The sequence below is a fragment of the Octopus bimaculoides genome, chromosome 1, assembly GCF_046866305.1.
Source record: "Octopus bimaculoides isolate indiv1 chromosome 1, ASM4686630v1, whole genome shotgun sequence".
Taxonomy (NCBI): Eukaryota; Metazoa; Mollusca; class Cephalopoda; order Octopoda; family Octopodidae; genus Octopus; species Octopus bimaculoides.
In genome coordinates this window covers 162,091,256-162,109,518 of record NC_142928.1, presented here as the reverse complement: position 1 = coordinate 162,109,518, position 18,263 = coordinate 162,091,256, and the positions used below count along the sequence as shown (strand labels likewise).

Sequence of the window (18,263 nt, the reverse complement as noted above, 5' to 3'; positions counted from 1 at the left end):
TGTCTCTCCACCTCTTATGACCCTTGTTGTGTCCAACTTTGCACCCAGCCCCTTGCTATGCCTAGCCTTTCCTCCCCAGAACTTCATCCCTCTGAAATCTCCTCCCTGCCCATGTCTTTCTTGCAGGTGTTTGCTTGCAACAGTTTAAATGGAACATTAATGACATCAATCTCATCAGTCTTGGAGGGCCTCTAAAGATCATGAGTACTATCTCTTCCTCCACACCCAGCAAGTGGAAAAAAATTGAAAATGAGAAAATATATCTATATTTGCAATGAACAGGCCAAATTTTTTTAACATAGACAGTAAATAGGATCATATGATTTTAAGTTTTGATGCTATGTTGAAGGAAGAAGCAACATATAAAGTTCAAGAAAATCATTCTCTGTCAAGAATATAGTTTCAGTTTTAATTTGTAAAGAAATCTCTTAATTCATTTATTTGTGTTTAGAATTGATGTATAAGACAAGGATGCTAGCTAAAGTAAAGCTGATTTATTACAAAGTTCTTATTTTGATTTATTTTAATCCAAAATAGGAAATGCATCATTAATTATACAATGAAATGTTTTAGTACTATTAGTAGCTAAGAAAGTTTGTCTTTCATGTCAACAAGCATTTTACTTTAAAATTTATACAGATTGCCCCAATGAGATAAACCAAGATTTTTAGCTACTTTAAAAATAGTGGAACAAATAGTATAGTATATATAAGGAAATAATACAGTATATATAAGGAAAAAATAATAATAATATAGTATATATAAAAAAAAAATGTACTATTACAAATGGAAATATGCTGAAATTATCATAAAAAAAAAGACCAGCAAATAACTCTTAAAAACAACTGAATCTAAAGTAACAATAATTTTACACTAATACTGAACCAATATAATTAAAAAAAAACAGGACTTTTAAACTCATTTTAAATATAACATGGGATGAATACAACTCAAAATTTGAATGACCTGGATATCTAAATTCAAATTCCTAAAACAAGTCACTCAACTGTAATGTGGATGTGAAATCTATCTTAATTTGAAGAAGATCACAATAAAGCCAATATAAAGCAATTATTTGTATCAGTAGTTCTATACAATGAAGACAATTGGATTGCTATTATCATAATGAGAATGATTAATAGGGATAATGAAAAGAAGTTACAGAATTCTATTGGGCTCTTTATTTAAAAAAAAAAATGTATTTTATTTCATGGATTTTATTGAAATGGTATTCAGTAATGCAGAGCATCCTTAATTTCATCAATCTCTAGTGTTTTTATTTCTTATGAAGTATTATTTCAATCTAATTATTGTAGAACCTAGAAGAAACCAATGAAAAGCGAAGACTTAGAATAGGGGAGTTAAACGAGAGCTAATTACACGATTGCCTCAAGACAAAGCTGAATGAAGGAAGATCAATAAATGAGTTAACAATTCCTAACTCATGCATCTTTAATAACCTCACAGCAAGATGGAAAACAATTAAAGGGGATATTTTGTCTTACATCTAAAATCAATTTGGTAGTATAAATGAGAAGAATCAAATACACGAGAAAAGGAATCAAAATTACAACTACTAATTTAACAGGTTTCCAGGCAAAAAGAAATCCAAATTTTTTACAAAGTGTGTTGAATGTATGCATTAATCATGTAAATTCTTTAATTAAAATTACTTGTTTTTTTCATTTATTATTCATAAACAAAGATGAGGCTGTGTGGCAAGAAGTTTGCTTCCTAATCACATGGTTCTGGGTTCAGTTCCATTGTAGCAAGTGTCTTCTAGTATAGCCTCAGGCCAACCAAAGCCATGTGAGTGGATTTGGTAGACAGAAACTGAAAGAAGCCCACCATAAATATCTATAAATATAAAGCTGAGAATGTGTGTTCGTCGGTATGTGTGCATCACTAAAACTTGAGAACCACCGAATGGATTTCATTCAAATTTTCCACATGCCTTACTTAGGGTCTATGCAGTGTCATGGGCCAAAACAAATTTTCAACTTCTTGCCTAATGCAAGCCCAGAGCAACCTCTTATCTCTTGTACTGTTTCCATATTACATGTCAAAAGTGAAACAATAGGATCTCTATCAATACTTTCACTATTATATGGTTTCAATTTCAATTACTTTCAAAATGTATTTATGTACATGTTTGTGTGTGTGTGTGTGTGAGTGTATATCTATATATATATGTGTGTAGATATATGGATATATACATAAGCGTGTATATATGTGTCAATATATATATATATATATACATATATATATATATAGATGTATATGTACATATATGTATATAAGACAGGGAAAGCCCCCGGCCCATCAGGAATCACTGCAGAGATGCTCAAAATATCTGGCAGTGTTGGCTACAGCCTAGTCACCCGTATTACGAACCAGGTGATACATGAAGGAGTCATACCCAATGACTGGTGTAGCAGCACCATAGTCAACTGCTACAAAGGTAAAGGTGACGCTTTAGATACAAATAATTACAGAGGCATCAAGCTGTTAGATCAGGTTATGAAAGTTACGGAGAGGGTCATAGCCCAACTAATTAGGGAGCGAATCAATTTAGATGAGATGCAGTTTGGGTTCGTGCCAGGTAAAAGCACTACTGATGCCATATTTCTAGTAAGACAGCTGCAGGAGAAATACCTAGCCAAGGATAAACCTCTGTACCTGGCCTTCGTTGACATGGAGAAAGCCTTTGACAGGGTCTCCCGATCCCTTATCTGGTGGTCAATGAGGAAACTTGGGATAGAAGAATGGTTAGTGAGAGCTGTGTGAGCCATGTACAGAGATGCTGTCAGTAAGGTGAGGGTTGGAAATGAGTACAGTAATGAATTCCGGGTAGAGGTAGGGGTCCACCAAGGTTCCGTCCTCAGCCCCCTCCTATTTATCATAGTCCTCCAGGCGATCACAGAGGAATTCAAGACATGTTGCCCCTGGGAGCTCCTCTATGCTGATGACCTTGCACTAATTGCGGAGTCACTATCAAAACTAGAGGAGAAGTTTCAGGTGTGGAAGCAAGGACTAGAATCGAAAGGCCTTAGAGTCAACCTAGCAAAAATCAAAATCCTAATAAGTAGGAAGGTAGATAAAACACAAACCCCTTCAGGTAGATGGCCCTGCTCAGTATGTAGAAAAGGAGTAGGTAGTAACTCTATAAGATGTACCCGGTGCAAGCTATGGACACATAAGAGGTGCAGCAATATCAAAGGCAGATTAACTACGAAGTTAGTTTTTGTATGTGGCAGATGTTCAGGTGCAATAAACACTGTAAACAAACAAGAAACAACTTCTATCTCATTCCAGGGAGAAAAACTAGAGGTAGTCGATAGCTTCCACTATCTGGGTGACCAAGTTAGTAGTGGGGGCGGATGCGCTGAAAGTGTAGCTGCTAGAATAAGAATAGCCTGGGCAAAGTTTAGAGAGCTCTTACCTCTGCTGGCGACAAAGGGACTCTCACTCAGAGTAAAAGGCAGACTGTATGACGCATGTGTACGAACAACCATGCTACATGGCAGTGAAACATAGGCTGTGACTGCTGAGGACATGCGTAAGCTCGCAAGGAACGAAGCCAGTATGCTCCGCTGGATGTGTAATGTCAATGTGCATACCCGTCAGAGTGTAAGTATCTTGAGAGAAAAGCTGAACATAAGAAGCATCAGTTGTGGTGTGCAAGAGAGACGATTGCGCTGGTATGGACATGTGGTGAGAATGAATGAGGATAGCTGCGTGAAAAAGTCCCACACCCTAACAGTTGAGGGAACCCGTGGAAGAGGTAGGCCCAGGAAGACCTGGGTTGAGGTGGTGAGGCAAGACCTTCGAACATTGGGCCTCACCGAGGCGATGACTACTGACCGAGACCTTTGGAAATGTGCTGTGCGTGAGAAGACCCGGCAAGCCAAGTGAGATCGTTGCCAGTGCCCCTGGACTGGTTCTTGTGCGGGTGGCACATAAGATGCACCATTTTGAGCTTGACCGTTGCCAGTACCACCTGACTGGCCTTCGTAGGGTTTTCGAGCGAGATCGTTGCCAGTGCCCCTGGACTGGATCTTGTGCGGGTGGCACATAAAAGACACCATTTCGAGCGTGGCCGTTGCCAGTACCGCCTGACTGGCCTTTGTGCGGGTGACACGTAAAAGCACCCACTACACTCTCTGAGTGGTTGGCGTTAGGAAGGGCATCCAGCTGTAGAAACTCTGCCAAATTAGACTGGAGCCTGGTGTTGCCATCCGGTTTCACCAGTCCTCAGTCAAATCGTCCAACCCATGCTAGCATGGAAAGCGGACGTTAAACGATGATGATGATGATGATGATGATATATATATATATATATATATATATATATATATATATATATATATATAGATCATCATCATTTAACGTCTGCTTTCCATGCTGGCATGGGTTTGACGGTTTGACTGAGGACTGGTGAGCCAGATGGCTGCACCAGGCTCCAGTCTGATCTGGCAGAGTTTCTACAGCTGGATGCCCTTCCTAACGCCAACCACTCCAAGAGTGTTGTGGGTATCTCTGTTAGTATATATATGTATATAAATGTGTGTGTGTGTGTCTTTGTGTAGGTGTTTGTCTTCAACAACCGCCTGACTACTGGTGTTGGTGTATTTAGTGGTTCAGCAAAAATGACTGATAGAATAAGTATCAGGCTTTACAAAAAAATAATAAGTACTGGGGTTGATTCATTTGACTAAAATTCTTCAAAGCAGTGCCCCAGCATGGGCACAGTCTAATGACTAAGACAAGTAAAAAAAGGTAAAAAGTATTTTATTTAAAATAAAAGATAGTAGAGATTGCAGGAATAAACTTACTTGTGTGAGGAGGATGCCTTTCAGGAAGGATCAAATGTTGAAAAGATATTGGCAAAACATTCTCAGAGCCAATCCAACGATCTGAACAAATGTGAATGTAGTACTGATTTGGTAATGGTTCAAATATTGGAATAGTAAAAACCATTGATTGTGGCTCCATAGCAACAACCTGTAAGGAAAATACATTTTGATAGAATTCTACAGTTAACTAAACTCTCAAAAAATGAAAAAACAATATTGCCAAGATATCCAACAAATAACAAAACCAATCTAATTAGTCTTACACTCTCCCTAAATTTATCAACTTAAAATAATTAAGAGTACTTGGATCCTTTTGGCTTGATGCACTGGTTCTGATTTTATTAAAAATTTCTGCAAAAATATAGATTTTCATGCATAAAATGGAAATCACAGCCATTTTATGAATATTTAAAGTTTGGAAGTTTTTGTAATTTTAGTCAAGTTATCCATTCTGGCATGTAATATATATATACACACACACACACATATATATATAAGATACCATCTATCCAATCTATGTATATATATTTGTTTATATATATATATATATTATATATATATATATATCATCATCATCATCGTTTAATGTCCACTTTCCATGCTAGCATGGGTTGGATGATTTGACTGAGGACTGGTGAATGTATATATATATATATATATATATATATATATATGTGTGTGTGTGTGTCTTATGTTTGTCCCCACCAACCACTTAACAAGTGGTGTTGGTTTGTTTATATCTTCTGCAGTTCAGAGATCACCGGATAAGTATTAGGTTTGAAAATAAGTATTGAGGTTGATTGTTTGACTAAATCTTTTAACGTGGTACCACAGTATGGCCACAGTTCAAAGACCAAAACAAATAAAAAAAATAAAAAGATAATGGGTAAATGATGTGATAGTCACATATTTAAAAAAAAACTACAAATCTACATACAACAAATCAAAAACTACTTACACTCTTCTTGTGTAAAAGAAAACTTTCAGAATGGTAAATAAAGTTATTATCTGGGTCTTCTACCCAAACCCAGAAAGGCTCACCAGTTTTTCCATGTATCTACAAGAAATTGAAGTTTTAAACAAACTGTCAATATATTTAATCAATACGATAATTTGGTTGAAAAATAAATACACACAGGCAAATATTTTCATACAATATACACATGCATATGTTAGGCATAATCCTATGAATGTGTTATGTGTGTGTTAAAGGGTGATTTACTGAATGCTGTATGTATCTGAGAAGGTATTCGAAAATATCTCAATCATCTAGCTATCTCCTAGAACACTAAAGGATGGCATGTAACTAAGCTTTCCAGCTTCATCTAACTACTGATTTGTATATTAAATGGAAATCATAAGAATGGAAGCAAAAATTGTAATTCATGCACTACTGAAAAAGACTAATATTGGAACACTTACTGCAACCAGATGGTTATCTTAATTCAAAATCACTTGTGTCAGGAAAATGTAGGCACAAATATAAACTGATACTAAGATCTTTGTTTGAGCTGCCCTGAAAGACCTGCCAAACTGACAAATGTACCATGGCATCTATAAGAGGTGGATACAATAATACCAATGCTACTACTTTTAACAACAGTTTTTGTACTCTAATACATTCAACCATGCCTATGTATAATTCATACCTTGAAGATTCATCCTCATAACCTTACACTTCAATTGATACATCTTCCCTTGATTCTATATATCTATACAACAACACACACACATATATATATATATATATATATATATGGGCTGAGGTGGTGAGGCAAGACCTTCGTACATTGGGCCTCACCGAGGCGATGACTACGGACCGAGACCTTTGGAAATGTGCTGTGCGTGAGAAGACCCGGCAAGCCAAGTAAGATCGTTGCCAGTGCCCCTGGACTGGTTCTTGTGCGGGTGGCACATGAGATGCACCATTTTGAGCGTGGCCGTTGCCAGTACCACCTGACTGGCTCCTGTAGGATTTTCGAGCGAGATCGTTGCCAGTGCTCCTGGACTGGCTTGTGCGGGTGGCACATAAAAGACACCATTTCGAGCGTGGCCGTTTTCGTGCGGGTGACACGTAAAAGCACCCACTACACTCTCTGAGTGGTTGGCGTTAGGAAGGGCATCCAGCTGTAGAAACTCTGCCAAATCAGACTGGAGCCTGGTGTTGCCATCTGGTTTCACCAGTCCTCAGTCAAATCGTCCAACCCATGCTAGCATGGAAAGCGGACGTTAAACGATGATGATGATGATGATGATGATATATATATATATATATATATATATATATATAGGATATGAGGAGTTTTTGTCAGGATGACTCAACCTAACAGGTATGTATTCTAAGTACTCAAATAGGTGTGCCACAAAAATTCCTGTTAGAACAGCAGTTGAAGATGTGGTTATGTGATTGTTTTGTTCCAAAAATGGTTAATGGTGGCTTCCATTTGAGTCAACAGGTATACGTTAAAGTAGTGAGGAAAGGCAAATGATTAATCAAGGCAGGACAAGAACATTTGATTTCATTTAATTCAATCTAGAAAAATTTTACTACATAACGAATGGTAAAACTAGTACAAACTGGCAAAGATAGTCTCTGACAGTTGTTTCTGGGATATCCCAGCTATTGGAGCATCATAACAAGTGAAGACTCTATAAGTTAGGTATTCTGTCATCAGAGAAATACAGGTTAGAAAGTGAAAGAATGTTCCTCATCAATATTTGTTGTGGTTCATTATGTCCAGGAGGGTAGGAGGATTTAATTAAATCCAGTTGGATTGGGTCTTTAGGTAAATCCATGATCAGAAAGAGTGGTTAAGTGGTATAGCAAGGTGAGAAGAGGAAAAGAATTGTTATGCAGTATTCCACATTGAAGGAAAATGAAAGTGAACAATATATATCCCATATATGCCTCTTAGCTATTTATCTTTGCTCTCACCAGAATGTATCTTTATTCCATGCACAACACTGGATCTGCTAGTATTTACTTTCAGAAACAGCTGTCAGAGGCTATCTTTACCAGTCTGTACTATTTTTACCATTCATTAAGTAGCAAATTTTTTTTAGAGTGAATTAAATGAAATCAAATGTCCTTGTCCTGCCATGACTAATTGTTTGCCTTTCCTCACTACTTTAACCTCTCTCTCTCTCTCTTTCTATATATATATATATATATATATATATATATATATAAACATAATTAAGGGATCAGCAAACATTTGCTTCACAAGCAAATGTTTGCTGATCCCTTAATTATGTTTATAAATGTATAAGAACTTTTAAATAAGTTCTCCACCGATAATGGTGTTTACATACCGAAGGGCTTGGTAAAAATTATTAATTGTTGATTTATTAATAAATTAATAAACCTTTACCCTTTTTTATATATATATATATATATATATATATATTGTCAGTGGAATCATATATCTGAAAAAGAAGCACACTCTATAAAGCACATCATTGTTATTATGTTAAACTAGGGGTTGGGAAACTTTTTAGTGCAGTGGGCAAAAGTTTCCAATGAAAAAAGTGCCGCGGGCAGACCACAAGTTCTATCTCCTATATCTGTAAATCTTGTATAATTCGATATACATTAACAAAGATAAGTTTAACACATTAGATTAACGTGTAACATCTTCACTAATGCCACCACTGAATTTAGGATGTTTATATTACTTATGAGGTATTCTATATTTTCAGCTAGAGTGTAGTTGGGTCACAAGTGGGTGGTACAAACCTAGTAATATGTGCTTTATAATGAAAACAAAATTTCCATACAAATGGCAATTACTGGACGATTTTCTGTTTAAGTCTAACCATTTTAAGTCGTAGTGGAAACACGACCTATGCCTCAAATAGGCAAACGAATATTGTATAAATTTTATAATTGAAAAATTTATTACATTTTGTACATATGAGTATATCAGCCTGCAGGCACAATAAAATGGGTTTGCAGGTGCAATTGCGCCTGTGAGCAGGGGTTTTCTCGCCCGTCTGAAACTGTCGTATGTCCAAATTTGGTCAAATGTGTTTCTTTCAATATTTAATTTTGCTTGCAATAGCCGGTTCTTTTGGTCAAATCCCAACTACTTCATATGAAAATTGTCAAAGTGTATTACACTGGTTTAGCATTTTTCAAAAGTGTAGTAAGCCTTTTATCACTTTCTTTTTCATTAGCAAAAATTTCTTTAAGCTAAGGGAGATAATTTATTCAGATGAATATACGAATTATTTTCCATCCCATTACTGTGTGTGCGCTGTGTGTGTGTAATTATATGTATATATATATATTATCATCATCATCATCATCATTATTTAACGCCTGTTTTCCATGCTGGCATGGGTTGGACAGTATGACAAGAGCTGGCTAAGCAGAAGACTACACCAAGCTCCAATGTCTGTTTTGGCATGGTTTTTATGGTTGGATGTCCTCTCTAACACCAACCACCACACAGAATGGACTGAGTCACCAAGTAACTTGCAAGACGAAGACCCTTTGAGAAGGGAGAGAGCATTGGAGGAGGTGATCTTGTGCCAGATGATGAAAGGTTAGAGTGTGATAGAGAGCCAGAAACAGGTGTCTTGCTGTAGAAGAGATACGTGGTTATCCGATCAGAAAGTGTGTGTGTGTGTGTGAGAGAGAGAGGGGGGGAGAGAGAGAGAGAGAGAGAGAGATCAGGAATGAGGACAGAAACAGGTATGTTGCTGTAGAGAATATACATGGTTAAACCAGTAAGAGGGAGAGAGCAAGAGAAAGAGAGAGTGAATGGGAGATAGCGAGAGTGCAAGAGAGAGAGGAGAGAGATGGTGGAGAAGTACCAGGGTATACTCACCAGGAATGGGGATCAGAATATAAATGGAAGAGAGTGATAAATGGCGGTGAAGTGCCAGGGCATACCCTCAAGTCATGAGGGTCAGAATATAAATGATAGGGTATTGCCAAAGGTGCATGAGTAGAGAATAGAGACTTCACGTGAATGCAGTGACTGGTGAAACCTGGGTGTATAGAGGGGGAGGAGGACAACGGGATAGCAGTGATACAGTGAGCAGAGTAGTGAGGACAGGATTGAAGAGTGAGAGATATGCATAAGCATACTGTAAGAGCAAGAGAAAAGGTGAGGTAGGGAAGAGATGTAGTTTGGTTTGTTGGGGTAAGGTGTGTTAAAAGTTTTATTGTCACATGTGGGTGGAAAAACAAGTAAGAAAGAGTTCCTGACTGTAAAATAATGCCTCAGTAAGTAGTTGTCCAATTCCTTCTAGCATGGAAAAATGGATGTAGAACAAATAAGCGAACACATGTGCGCACAATGTAATCATACTGTAGATAAATTAAGAAATCTTTCAAAACTATTAAAATGCATGAACATTTTTTGAACTTAACAAGCAATATGAAATAGGAAGTAAGGATATGAGAATGACTTATCTGTACAGTGAAATTTTGATTACCTTATCATCCCAGTGAAATTCTGGTTTAATATTTAATCTGACTCGAAGTACAGTGCGTGTAATTGGTTGTATTGTAGCATCCAAATCAAGATATGGTATCTGATGGACACATCTTTTCACATTACTTCCCATTTTCTGGTGATGTATCATGAGACCTAGTAATGAAATTATGTATAATATGAATAGAAATAACCAAACAATTACTTTCAAAGCTTAATTCAATTGAAGAAAAATGTAATAAAGATTTCCATAATTAACAAGTCATTTCAAATTGAATATCATACATAATGTTGATAGCTAGGTTAAACTACAAAGTTTTTTATTTTTGCTACTTTATACCTATATAAAATGGATGAGTTAAGGGTTTTAATCTTTTTCCTTGGAACAATTTGAAAGCTTGGAATTCTTGTTATTTTCACATCAAGCCACTTCCCTTAGTTCCACGTAAAAAGTGCCTGTGCTGGTGCCTTGTAAAAAGTACCTGGTACACTCTGTAATGTGGTTGGTGTTAGGAAGGGCATTCCACCATAGAAACCATGCCAAAACAAATGGAGCCTGGTGCAGCTCTCCAGCTCCTGTCAAACTGTCCAGCCCATGCCAACATAGAAAATGGACATTAGATGATGATGATGATATATATATGTACACACACACACATATATATATATATATATATATATATATATATATATATATATATATATATATATAGATATATATATTGAGTCATCCCATAAATAATGCCATTTTTACAATTGCATGAACTAAAAGTCAGAGGTGGATGGGATAAAATAACTGCATCAACTTGCTAATAAAAGCAGATAGTAATTTTACATTATCCTTATTCTTAGTGCAAGTTTCGAAGAGTGCAGTTTAATTTTGACAGTTATTTTTTCAAAGCAATAATGAAAGTGACAAAGGAGCATATTTTGCTTTGTGATTTCAATAAAGGCAGCAACGCAACGAGCCGGAAACTACAGCCTAGAAAAACTAGCCTTGTCCTGGAAGATCTGTTGAGCTCGACAAGGACATCCTGCAAACTCTGGTGGAACAAAATCCCATCGTAACTGTTGAGGAACTAACAGAGAAGCTCGGATTTGGTCATTCAACCATTTATCAACACCTGCGTGCCATCAGAAAAATCAGTAAATTGGGTCATGAATGGTGGAGAAGGATGTAGGGTTGATCAATGAAACGTTTGTATTGGAGGGAAGGGTGAAGAGAGAAGTAAATTCAAAAAAACTTACCAATTTCTTTTGAAGTCATTTCTCTCATTTTGTCAAGATTTAAGTTTGCTTTCTCAATCTTGTTAAGAACTTCATATGGCAAATTATTTTGAAACTGCCTCAGAGGATTCTCAAATTGCCACTGGCGTTTATCAATTGTTTTACAAAGATTTAGTAAACGATTAGCCATAATGGGCCACCCTTTGCGCAAAGCAATTTGGAAAAGTGCACGAACAATGCGGGCAGCATTCTGCAAGAGAAGTTTTAAAGGATGAAAAAAAGGACGCTATTATTCAAGTTGTCAAATATAATATATGAGTGTATATATGTAACTGTATGTGTGTGTATGTATATGCATATCTGAGTGTCAAAAGAGAATGCCATAAGATTACAAAAGAAAAATACTTGTGAAATAGAAATGTAAAAAAAAAAAAAACTCCAGATCCTTTACATTTAAATGGCATGACTGTATCAGATTTTTTTTTTAAATATGTAGAAATCACAGTAAAACCTTACCTGAGCCACAAATGCTTGATCAGAAACCAATGAGAAATTTTCAAGGCTCACACGTGATACATATGATTGAATAAGGATATTAACTTTGCCAGGAGCATTTTCCAATCCTAATGCAACAGGCATTACACAGTCTTCAATGTGAAGCCTTTCAAGTTCTTCCAATTCTTCTTTGCGAACCTATAACCAACATAGAGAAAAAATGACCATTACTCAAACTGGAATTTTGTTTACTTAAAGAAATATTTCTTTTAATAATAATTGTAACTTGTCTTTCTAATTTAGTAATAATTTTGTAAATTGACAAGTGATGAAGTAGTTAGATATAGAATAATAGCACATAAAAGTTGAGAAATACATGTAAGAAGCTTAGATTATGAATATATCATTCATTCTTAACACCGACCCTATCTATTCATATTTGACATTATTCAGCCCACCTGTCTATGCTACCAAATTTTCTCTCCATTTCCACTGAGTTATTCCTGTTGACTTTTCCCTCTCACCATACTTAAATACAAATGCAAAGATAATTTATTTTTCAAATGGACTCTCTTATACCTTTATACAAAATAGAAAAAAAGTGGCTCTGAGAGATATTCTGTAGTTCCAATGTGAACTTATTTTAAAAAACTTGAAAATCGTAGAAACTTGGAAGAAAAAGAGGTTACATCAAAGTAATCATAGATGGACATATTATAACTAAAAGGTTATGAGCTATGCTCTTAAAATGTAATAAATATACTATCACAAAGGTAGTGCGATCAATCACAATATAAAAATGCATTTTAGATTTAATAATACAAAACATTTCTCCTTTCTGATGAATAAATGCAGACCTCAAAAAGAAATCAATTCAGATCTAAGAATTAGAGATAATGCAATGGTTCAAATAATGAAATTATTCACTTTTCCATTAAGAGATTTAAGGCAGTGATTTGGAACAATTCATAGAAAGGGATCCACTTCTGTAAGTTTAATTCCACACACAGCTAAGTTCATTCTTCAAGAACCAGTAAACTAAATACTAGTACAGTATTTACGTCAATAATAACATCTGAACACCAGATTCTTTAAACAAATTCCAAATTGGTGTCTTGTCAGCAGAAACCTTTAACAGAAAAAATCTATAAAACACTGGCAACGAGATGAACATTATACAATGTTTCTCAATCCTAGAAGATGGAGATATTTTTACCTCTATTCAACAAAGCTGTTCAGGCTGACTCTTTGATTAATGTCTTAAAATAACTTCTAAGTTTTAAAAGAACTTAAAGCAAACGAAACAAGAGTTAGGACATTAGGAAAACTATTGAATAGATAGGATATACATCATCACCATCATAATTTAATGTCTGTTTTCTATACTGGCATGGGTTGGATGACTTGACAGGAAGAGGCAAGGACAGGGGCAACACCAGGTTCCATAGTCTGCTTTGGCTTGGTTTCTACAGCTGGATGCCCTTTTTAATGCTAACCGCTTTACATAGTGTACTGGGTACATTTTACAGGAAACATTCACCCACACTAATGCTTTTTACATGGCATCTTGGTTTTAGGATATGAATGATAGATAATGTAAGATTTTATCAGGTGGCACTATCAAGTTAGATATAGCCAGATTCACTTGAAGTCAAAAACATTTGAACTATGTCATAGTAATGATTACAAGAAATTATTTTGCAAAACAGAAAATTACCTTAATTGGTTCAAATTCTTGGGCCTTTGATACTATATTGAGCACTTGATTCTCAGACATTTGTGGAAGGAAAAATTCATTTACAGTCTGAAATAAAAGAAAAATATTTAATTAGAATTTTTTTTTCAGTTTCAGATATATACTAACAAATAATTTGGACACTGAATTATGCAAAATGTGAATATTTTTAACATCATTATCGAAATAAAGGTTCTAAAATCAATATTAAAAAAACGAATTTTTCAACACTAAGACAATGAGATATATGAGGTAGTATCAAAAGGTTCCCAGGCTAGTTATGTTTAATTAAAAAAAAAACTTATTTACCTAAGTTTTAACATCATCTCTTTCAAAATAATCACCTTGCGCAGCAATACACCAGTCTCAGTGTTCCTACCACTTTTGGAATCCAACCTGGAAGTCATTTTCCGTAAGTGAGTCAATGAGCTTCTGTGATTTGCTGTGGATATTGACAACAGTGACCTTTGAGCTGCTTTTTCATCTCGGGGAAGAAATGGAAGTCCGCGGGTGCTAAATCAGGTGAAATGGGTAGGTGCCGAAACGATACCATGTTGTTTTTGGTGGGAAACTCACAAGTGAGGAGAGCTCATGGTGACAAGCTGCACTGTCATCGTGAAGAATCCAATTCTTTACGTTCCACAGATCCAGTCACTTTCGCCAAATGTCTTCCCTCAAATGCTTCAAAACATTGCAGTAGAACTGTTAATTGATAGTCTGGCCCTGGGGGAATGGATTCCCAATGCACAATAACGCAGATGATGAAAACAACAATGAGCATGATTTTGATTGGGCTGTGGCTCTGTTGTGCCTTCTTCAGTCATGGAGATGAAGGGCTCTTCCATTGTGACGACTGCTGCTTCATCACAGGGTCATACCCATAGACCTGACTCTCGGCATCAGTGATAATCCTTGACATGAAGGATGGGTCGTCAGTGGCATGCTGATGGAGATCTTGACAGACTTCGATGCAATGTTCTTTCTGCTCAGTGGTCAGCAAGTGGGGGACAAACTTGGCAGAGACATGCCACATGTTCAATTCAGATGTTAGGACTGCCTGCACAGACCTATACGACAGACTAACTAACAGCAGCAGCAGCAATGTCATTGATTGTCCTCCAGCGATCCTCATGCACAAGCTGATGAAGTTTCTCATTTCTGGAGATGACAGGTCTTCCAGGGACATTCTCCCACTATTGAAGCACCCGTGCAGCTCAGTATGACCCATTGCCTCATCACTGAAAGCTTGTCAAAGTTTCACAACTTGCAAAGTAAACACAGCAATGTCACTCAGCACACCAGCTCATGAAGGTCACTGCTAGCTCTCACTGTGCATGAAACTATGTGCTACCATCTGTTGGTGTGCTGCAGATCTAGTCTGGGAACCTTTTGATAACACCTCGTATGATATTGAGAGAGAGATCATTCATGAATTAATACCAAAAAAAAAAAAACAAGAGTGGAAAAAGTCATTGAAGATTACGTGGTGAAGCAGTCTGCTGTTTCTAAGCACTGTTCCAGCAATTCGTGCTGTATCTAAACGATGCACAATAATCTGGTTGTTAATCAACAACATTGTTCTAATGTCCAGTTTTTCCATGCTTGTATGAGTCAGAGGGAATTTGTTGAAGTAGATTTTCTACAGCTGGACGCCTTTCCTATTACCAACCCTCATGTTTCCAAGTAAGGTAATATTTCCTCATGAACAGACATATTTTCACTGAAGATTGAAAACAAAGGACATCACACACATGATGATGACACTGGCTTACAAATATCATGTGATGTCAAATCATAGAAAAAGTGACCCCAAGACACACACATACATATGTACACATATGATGGGCTTCTTTCAGGCTCCATCTACCAAATCCAATTACATTTTGGTAGGCCCAGGGCTATAGTAGAAGAAACTTGCCCAAGTGCCATGCAGTGGAACTGAACCTGAAACCATATAGTTGAGAAGGAAACTTCTTACCACACAGATATGCCTGTGCCTATATAAAAATAAGTCTCCAGCTAACTGGTAGTTTAAACATTGATTCCAACACAGCCAAAGAAGCATATTCATTTGCACTAGTTTAGAAAAGTGGCTGTAATAAATAAATAAAATGAAAAAATAAAACCAGAGAGGAAATAGAAATAATCTGATTTATAATGAATTTACTTCGTTGCTATAATGTCAAACAGTTGTGTGTCCAAATTTGGTCAAATGCATTTTTCGCAATATATACTTTTGTTTGCAATAGCTGGTTCTTTTGGTCAAACAATCGTATCTCCAGCTGCTTCAGATGCCAAGATACCAAAAACTGTCAAAGTGTAGTACAACAGTTTTGCTATGGAATGGTGAAACTATTTTTTGTTTTCTGAAAAAGCAATGTTTTGGACTCATAACACTTTTGCATAATAGCAACAACTTGTATTTGAAAGAGCATCCAACCATAGTAATTCCTAACAACACAGGCATGTATTGATATATATGAATTCATTAAATTAAATCCTTTGATGCTATTTTTGGTGACAAATATATTTTGCCCTAATATATTTTAATACACACCCAACAAAAAAAAATCTCTTAATATATTTAAACATTCAAAGGAAGTCCATTACAATAGGACATTACAGAGCAGATCCAGGACCCATCTCTCTTTCTCACCATCCTCCTGTCTTTATCTCTCTCACTCTCTGAACAGATGTTTATACTGAGTGAAAATAAATTTCATTTAAATCAAACAATAATTACCTCAACTGTAGCATATTTAATATAGAAATGACTTGCAATTCTTCCAAGATCTGTTGAAGAAAAGTTCTCTGTTACTTCACTGAAACGAATCATTTGTGTCTTATCCAGATTACGAGCAGCATCGTAAACAAGTTTTTTCCTGTACAAATACAGATTGGGATCCTCCTGCAATATTGAAGTTATTTATTAACTTATTATTTAGTTGAAGCATAAAATAAATCATATTACTATTTTCATAAATCTATGTTTCAATGATCAAATTAAAATCAATTTCATCAAGCCAATAAAGTTTCTATCTCATCACTCAACCTGCTAGAAATAACAGCCAAATCTCTCTAAACACCTTGAAGTCTTAAAAAGTGAAGGACACAATGAATAATGTAATCCTACAGTATATTGTACTACACCTGCAAATAAGATGGGATGGTCATAATTGATTTGTCTTTCATAGGTATGCTTGGTCAGGACTGGTTTAAGGCTAAACGACAACATTAATTTCATATCTATCAACATTACTTCATATCTTTTCATGCTGGCATCGGTTGGATAGCTAGTCATAATCCAAGTCAGTTCCCATTTGGACTCACTGCTCTCTGAGACTTTCAGAGACCATATTTCACTCACATGTTTCAATTTAGCATGGTTTCTACCACTGGATGCTCTTCCTATCACCAACCATTTTAAAGAGTATACTGGGTTCATTTTATTGTGGTGTCAACACTAGAAAGGTTGTCATCCTCAAAACAAGGTCAAAGGATCCTCCTAACTTTACACAGACTCCACCCATTCATCAATCACTCTACAATACCCTCACTGACTGAAGCTACCTTCTATCTCACACAGCAAAAGAGGGCTCACATCCTTTTACAGCCTCCATTCAGTGCAATGTGACCAACAGAGTGAGCAGGACAAAGTGTGTCTGCAGATGAACAATGGTGAGGGGGTAAAAAAAAGCAAGAGAGACTGATTGGAGTGATGTAGAAAGGAGAAATGGAGAAAAGTGAGAGAGAAGGGGGAGAGGGAGCAAATGATGGATAATCACAGAAATATCATACAATTTTATATTTTGCAAACAACAGAATAAATTGACCAAATTACTCTGATTTCCTATAAACCTTAGAGTTTCTATGAACATCTTCTTCATCATAACTCATTCAACAATTTTAGCTTGTTTTGTTTTTGTACAAAATTTATGTTGATAACGAGAAGACACAAGAAAATGTTTTTTATTTCGTTATTAGTCAGATTTTGAGAATATCCGCTGTCAGGCATCTATCATACTCTAACCATCTTACTTCCCTGAGCATGGACACATTAAAGCTCTGTTGTTTAGTAACTGACTTGGTAGACACCCACAAGATTATCCACCATCTTTCCAAAAACAACCTTGGGCATCATTTTGAATTCCATACGTCTAATACTTGTGGAAATGCTTATAAAATCAAAAAACAACACAGCACCCATAACTTTTGAAGACATTTTTTCACACTTAGAATTGCTGAAGCATGGAATAAACTACCTGCATCAGTAGTTGGCCGTCAGGAAAATGCATTCTTCAAAACTTCCATGCTTTCTGAAATTTGCCAACAGTGCACCTGATGTAACCCCTGCACTTTTTTCAACAACTCATTCACTGTTCGCTTCCTGTACTGTTCATGCACCTTTGGCTGCTTTTCTGAGCACTGTATGCAATAATTTCATTATTATTATATTATTATAACTATTGCCCAAGGCTTTTGTAGACACTCGCTACTGGTGGCATT

General features: G+C 36.1%; 1 protein-coding gene across 5 annotated transcripts in view; it reads right to left on the bottom strand.

The window, feature by feature from the left end:
• The window catches only part of LOC106884418 (activating signal cointegrator 1 complex subunit 3), a 491,782-nt gene that overhangs the window by 437,429 nt on the left and 36,090 nt on the right, over positions 1–18,263 (bottom strand). For all 5 annotated transcript variants that reach the window (XM_052972249.2, XM_014935791.3, XM_014935790.3 and 2 more), the window contains 7 exons: positions 16,501–16,665; positions 13,740–13,826; positions 12,044–12,220; positions 11,549–11,777; positions 10,302–10,456; positions 5,815–5,913; positions 4,836–5,004 (listed from right to left, as the gene is read on the bottom strand). In XM_052972249.2, the coding sequence (XP_052828209.1) occupies positions 4,836–5,004; positions 5,815–5,913; positions 10,302–10,456; positions 11,549–11,777; positions 12,044–12,220; positions 13,740–13,826; positions 16,501–16,665 (1,081 nt within the window). The remainder of the gene's footprint in view (positions 1–4,835; positions 5,005–5,814; positions 5,914–10,301; positions 10,457–11,548; positions 11,778–12,043; positions 12,221–13,739; positions 13,827–16,500; positions 16,666–18,263) is intronic.